Source organism: Nerophis lumbriciformis, linkage group LG31, assembly GCF_033978685.3.
Source record: "Nerophis lumbriciformis linkage group LG31, RoL_Nlum_v2.1, whole genome shotgun sequence".
Taxonomy (NCBI): Eukaryota; Metazoa; Chordata; class Actinopteri; order Syngnathiformes; family Syngnathidae; genus Nerophis; species Nerophis lumbriciformis.
The window spans coordinates 19,369,120-19,375,641 of NC_084578.2; the positions used below are offsets into that span (position 1 = coordinate 19,369,120).

A 6,522-nucleotide genomic window follows, 5' to 3' on the forward strand; every position below is an offset into this window, starting at 1 on the left:
GTTGAAAATTATTTGAAAATCATTGTATTCTGTTTATATTTACATCTAACACAATTTCCCAACTAATATGGAAACGGGGTTTGTATAAGAATAACCTTAAAAGACTCATATCATGGATCAATAATCTCTTTATAATCAAAACCTCTCATTAAACGTGTTCTCCGGACAACGTACAATGTAAAAATGCCAATGTGAAAGGAGAAATGACATATCCAGTATGCCTTGTGAAATTATGCACAATCAATGTTATGTCGAACTCAAGAAAGTGTTTTAAATGTAGACAAAAAATCATAATATGACCCCTTTCAATGTTTAGTATTGTAGCATTATGGTTAAAGTTATAGAGGAACTGTACTTTTTTGGGAATTTTGCCTACTGTTCACCATCATGACGACAGATGGATTTTTTTTTATGCATCCTAACTCGTTAATAAACGTAAATAAAAGTGGAGCCAATGAGAGGTCCTCTATTCTGCCCATAAAACCACAAAAAACATCCAAATAGCGCCAACAATATTCCATTTACATTACATGACTTGAATATTAACCAAGTATTAGTGATATTATTATAATCGCTATCTCAGACAAACTAGTTATAGCGGCGCCGTGATCACGAGCTTGTTTGCAAGTGATGACATAATCAAGCAGTAAGCTGTTTCCTCGCTTCCTTTTCTTGTGAAACTTTATTCTTGATCATAAATCATGCTTCTCACCTTTATAGTAGAAGGTAGAGCACGTATTCCGACGAGTTGGTAGACTTTGACAGCACATTTTAGACACGAAAATGTTGAGAACTACACAAAAAGACAGCATGACAGCAAACACAGTACAGTAAGTTATGTTGTATTATGTTTGTTTGTAATAATCAGTGATGTAGTGGGGGGGGAAAAAATAAACGTGATGCATTTTTGAAATGGATGCGTCGCGTATGCTTACTTGATCAAACACGTAAATATTAAATGTTGTTATAAGTGTGCCCGTTACTACAATTCATATATACCGTATTTTTCGGATTATAAATCACAGTTTTTTTCATAGTTTGGCTGGGGGTGCGATTTATACTCCGGAGCGACTTATGTGTGAAATTATTAACACATTACCGTAAAATATCAAATAATATTATTTATCTAATTCCCGTAAGAGACAAGGCAAATGTCAACAATCGTCACACACACGTCAGCAACCGTCACACACACATCAACCAATAGAAATTCGGCGGGGGCGGGTCATGGCAGAAGTGCATTGTGAGTCATGGGATGCTACCTGCTACTACGTCCGTAGCTATAAAAATGGATCATTTCAACATTGGCGGTAACTTATAAAAACTGAGAAGGGCTGAACAAAAATGGCACCGAAAAGGAAATCATATACTGCAGATTACAAGCTGGACGTAGTGAAATATGCAGCAGAAAACGGCAAGAGGAAGTGGCGCATATCTTTGGAGTTGGCAGAGTTGTTTAGAAGCGACACCGAGGGAGAAGATGTAATCGGATTTTGCGATTAGGAGTGACAGATTGTTTGGTAAACGTATAGCATGTTCTATATATTATAGTTATTTGAATGACTCTTACCATAATGTTACGTTAACATACCAGGCACGTTCTCAGTTTGTTATTTATGCGTCATATAACGTACACTTATTCAGCCTGTTGTTCACTATTCTTTATTTATTTGAAATTGCCTTTCAAATGTCTATTCTTGGTGTTGGATTTTATCAAATAAATTTCCCCCAAAAATGCGACTTATACTCGGACGTATATATGTTTTTTTCCTTCTTTATTATGCATTTTCGGCCGGTGCGACGTATACTGCGGAGCGACTTATAATCCGAAAAATACGGTACTTACAGCATGTATATAAAACCCTAATGGAGGTGGGTTTTTTTTTTAAGGGCTTTTATAGGCAGAATAGAGTGACTTCCATAGGCTCCATTTTAAGCAGACTTTTGATCACATTTATTTAATATTTAGAACACATGAATAAAGAAAAACATACGTGATTCTGTCTATCATAAGAATTGTGAATGATAGGCAAAATTCCAAAAAAAGTGCAGTTCCCCTTTAAGGATTTTTGTGATTTCTGATCCTTTGTGAGGGCACCGTAATGACTTCCGTGTGTAGGCAGAGCAGCGGACAGCAGCTTGTTGTTGTTTTGGCTTATTGATAAAGACTTCCTTGTTATGTTAGAAATACAGTATTGTATAGCACCAACCTTAACTAAGTTATGGACTTTAGTCAATGTTGGTCCCATTAGACTTAGACTTCCTTTTTATTGTCATTCAAATTTGAACTTTACAGCACAGATAAGAACGAAATTTCGTTACATAAGCTCATGGTAGTGCAGGATAAAAAAGCAATAAGGTGCATATATAAATAAATAAATATATATAAATATATATATAAAATAAATAAATAGATTATTGTACAGATAAATATATTGCACCTTTTCACATGTGTCCACGTTTATGGATGAATGTTATATTGTCTTTTTTATTCCAGCGAGTTAATCCATTTTGTGGGGAGTTGATTATTATGCGTTTTAATTATGATGCGTTCAAGATTCTTACGGCCTGAGGGAAGAAGCTGTTACAGAACGTGGAGGTTCTGCTTCGGAGGCTGCTGAACCTCTTTCCAGAGTCCAGCAGTGAAAACAGTCCTTGGTGGGGGTGGTAGGAGTCTTTGCAGATTTTCTGAGCCCTGGTCAGGCAGCGGCTTTTTGCGATCTCCTGGATAGGAGGAAGAGGAGTCCTGATGATCTTTTCCGCCGTCCTCACCACATTATTCATATTTACTTTGTTTCTTATGGAGAAATTTGCTTTAATCTACGAACTTTTCGATTCACAAACCCGGTTAAAAAATACGTTTGTAAATCGGGGTTCGTCTGTATTCCGGAACGGATTGTGATAACTGTACTGTAATATTTTTGGTAATTGGTATTTGTATTCACCAAAGGGCTCCGCCTCGGCCGTCAAAGGAGACTTCCTGCTCAGCAGCGAGCACTTGATCGAGACCATCACCAAACTCCATCACATCGGCTCCGCCGCCTCAGACGGGGAGCAGCTGAACGTGGACATCGCGGACGAGTAATTTGAGCACACAGGCACCAAAGAGCAGATTGGTAGGCTAACGGCGCACATCCTGTTTGTGCCCGGCAGGTTCCTGGTGCAGTTCAAGCAGGACAAAGTGTGCGTGAAGTTCATCCAGGGAGCTCCCAAGAACGGCAACGGCGCGTCCTGCAAGCGCAAAAACAACCGCCTGCTGGAGGTGTCGGTGCCTGCATCTGCATAGTCCCTGCTGCGCTGTCCTGGAGGGCTCAGACTGTGGCGAAGTAAGGCCTGAAGCAAGGATCGCCACCCCACACGGTGCATTTATTCGGCTTCTTTTTCTTTACGAGGGCAAAGAAAGTCCTAAATTGGGTTGCATGCCACATAAATATGGTAAAGCGTTTCACTGGTGTTTAGTAAAACCAGAAGATAAAAACTAATTGGGGGACTACTTGAGATTTGTGATACAGGGGGTTCCGCTTTGATGCTAGTATGGTTTAATGCGGTCCAAACTGGCCTTGACTCGTCCACTTTTTAAGCATCTACGTCTGGGACCGCTTAAAATGGGAATTGTAGTTTGGGGAGCTGTGGGCCGTCTCCTTTTCGCATCAAGAACTTTCAATACTGCACTTGCTTTTACACCTTGATATAACCAAATGAGGTTGAATTTGATTGTAATATGTTATTTTGTCTGCGTGTGGGGACGGGGGCGATGAAAAGAAAGCACAGTTGGCTTTGGAATTGTTTTGTGAGATTATTATAAAACCACTTGTTTTTTATCCATAATGTGCCATCGAACAGGGCCAATGACTTGTCACGTCTCAGTGTGCAAATGCAGAATTAGAATTGTTAACAATAAATGCCAAAAAAAAAAAATGTGTGGGAACGGGGAGCATATCAGCATGTGGCGCTGCACACGTGATCAATATCCTCTTCCTACATGCCAGTGTGATCCATGCCAAGCTTTATTTAATCTGCAAAAATAAAAAAAAAAGATTAAAGACTAAACCAATCTCAAATGCGTTGGCTTCCACATTGCTGACAAGTCGACGTCACTGACGTGATCTAGAAATGGCCAACGTGACGCTTGATCAGATTGAAGGTTTTTGTTGTTTCTTACACGTGTGTGCAATAGATGGTACATTTAATCTCCATTTTCCTTCGCAGCTAAGCAGCAGTGCCGAGCTTTGGCCTTTGCGTCATCCGTCTTGTAATTTTTAACGCCGTTTGTGAAATGTCTGCAGCTTTCTCTTTTTCAGCTAGAAGCACACGTCAATTTTTTTTGATCAGGTTAAGTTTAAGTTAATTTTGTTTACAATTTTGAGGGGAATTTATTATTATATGCATATATATTTAATAACATTTGCTGACTAGGAATATTGTACTGATGATGTAATGCTCGCCGCTTGTTTTAAGAGACATATTTACAGTAGTTATTGAATTAAGTACTTTGAATAAGTGTACTTTTGGACGTCCCTGATGACACCAGGACAACTTTTAATACCAGTTTGGAAGTACATGTTACTTTTTGGGTGTGCAGTTTAAATGCAGTTTTGCTTCTTCCCATGTGTCTTGTGGCTACAAGCTGCATTCTTGTGTGCCTAACGTTAAAAAAAAAAAAAAAACTTTTCTGAGACAGAACATCCAAATGTTTCAATGTAACATTAAAAAATCACCTTTTTTAAATTAAATAAAGATCAATATTAAATGTATCTTTTTTTTTGTTATGTTTTACGAGGCTATGGTTTTGCAGTGCATCCGGAAAGTATTCACAGCGCTTCACTTTTTTAAAATTGTTATGTAACAGCCTTGTTCCAAAATGGAATACGTTCAATTTTGTCCTCAAAATTCTACACACAATACCCCATAATGACAAAATGAAAATTATATATATTTTTTTAATTTGCAAATGTATTATGAATGAAAAACCCAAGTACATAAGTATTCACAGCCTTTGCTCAATACTTTGTTGATGCACCTTTGGCAGCAATTACAGCCTCAAGTCTTTTTGAAAAGATGCCACATAGGCCTGGGCCAATATTTGAGAAGTCAATTAACCGACGATAAATTAAATTTAAAGTCCAAGTTTTCCAGAGTGTGCATGCTTCATGAGCATTCACGCTTTGAAAAGAAGGGGGTGAATTATTTTGTTCTCATTAAGTGTCTTTGACTGTTTGTGCAGCGACGCGGGGCTATTATTACACAGTGCAGCTAACATGGACAAAATGATCACAAAACCAAATGCCAAGTGGGAATATTTCACTTTAAACCTTCGGAACAAGGTGAGCCTATCAACACTGAGGAGCCAGTTTGCTGAATGTGCGCGAATACAACAACGCCCACTTGGAACACACCCACTCGACAGTCCACACTCACTTCGCGTTGGGTGAACAAGCCAGGTCAGTGTAAACAAAATGGTATGCACTAACAAAGTGTGGTTAAATACATCACCGAAGACTTGCTGCCATTTAATACGGTTATAAAAACTAGCATGTTTTTTTTAAAGTGCTGTCATGTCTGTGTTCCTCAGTCAGAATCTGCCAAACTTTATTTTGTTTTGCATTTGAACTCTTACTATATCTGTTTAAACTGTAGTGTTTATGCACTTTTGTTTGAGTAGGTCCTAACTTGATTGTCAGTTAAGTAATGCACAACTCGACCTCTGCCTACATGTTTAATATTGAAGTGCAACATTGTCAATACTTTATTTAGTTATTTTATTTGCTATGGTTGTGTATATAGGGCAGCACGGTGGAAAAGGGGTTAGTGCATGTGCCTCACAATACGAAGGTCCTGAGTAGTCCTGAGTTCAATCCCGGGCTCGGGATCTTTCTGTGTGGAGTTTGCATGTTCTCCCCGTGACCGCGTGGGTTCCCTCCGGGTACTCCGGCTTCCTCCCACCTCCAAAGACATGCACCTGGGGATAGGTTGATTGGCAACACTAAATTGGCCCTATAGTGTGTGAGTGTGAAAGTTGTCTGTCTATCTGTGTTGGCCCTGTGATGAGCTGGCGACTTGTCCAGGGTGTACCCCGCCTTCTGCCCAAATGCAGCTGAGATAGGCTCCAGTGACCCTAAAAGGGACAAGCGGTAGAAAATGGATGGATGGGTGGATGGGTTGTGTATATATGACCCCGCACCATCTCCTCCTCAAGATATGTTGTTGCTTTTGGTTGGATTTTTTTGTTCAAGTTCACACTTTTGCTAACAAAGTATATTTTATTATTTGTTTTATTTAACTAGGAGATTTAAACGTTTTCATTCCAATTGCAATGTTAAAATACACGAAAATTACAAGTTTATTGCATTTTAAAGGATATACATGCATTAGTATTATGTATTGTTACATCAATAGCTAATTTAATAAAAATAATGGCAATGTTGTTGTTTAGCGGCAATAATTAGTAATAATAATAAAAGTAATAGTAGTGGTTCAATATATCGCCACAAGCTTGACACACCTATCTTTGAGCAGTTTCGC

At 38.7% G+C, this 6,522-nt stretch overlaps 1 protein-coding gene across 7 annotated transcripts in view; it reads left to right on the forward strand.

Moving 5' to 3' along the window:
* The window catches only part of myo1b (myosin IB), a 113,267-nt gene extending 109,217 nt beyond the window's left edge, over positions 1-4,050 (forward strand). For all 7 annotated transcript variants that reach the window (XM_061926501.1, XM_061926500.2, XM_061926503.2 and 4 more), the window contains 2 exons: positions 2,951-3,081; positions 3,154-4,050. In XM_061926501.1, coding sequence (XP_061782485.1) covers positions 2,951-3,081; positions 3,154-3,286 — 264 coding nt within the window. In that variant the 3' untranslated portion in view covers positions 3,287-4,050. The remainder of the gene's footprint in view (positions 1-2,950; positions 3,082-3,153) is intronic.
* Positions 4,051-6,522: the final 2,472 nt, after the last annotated feature.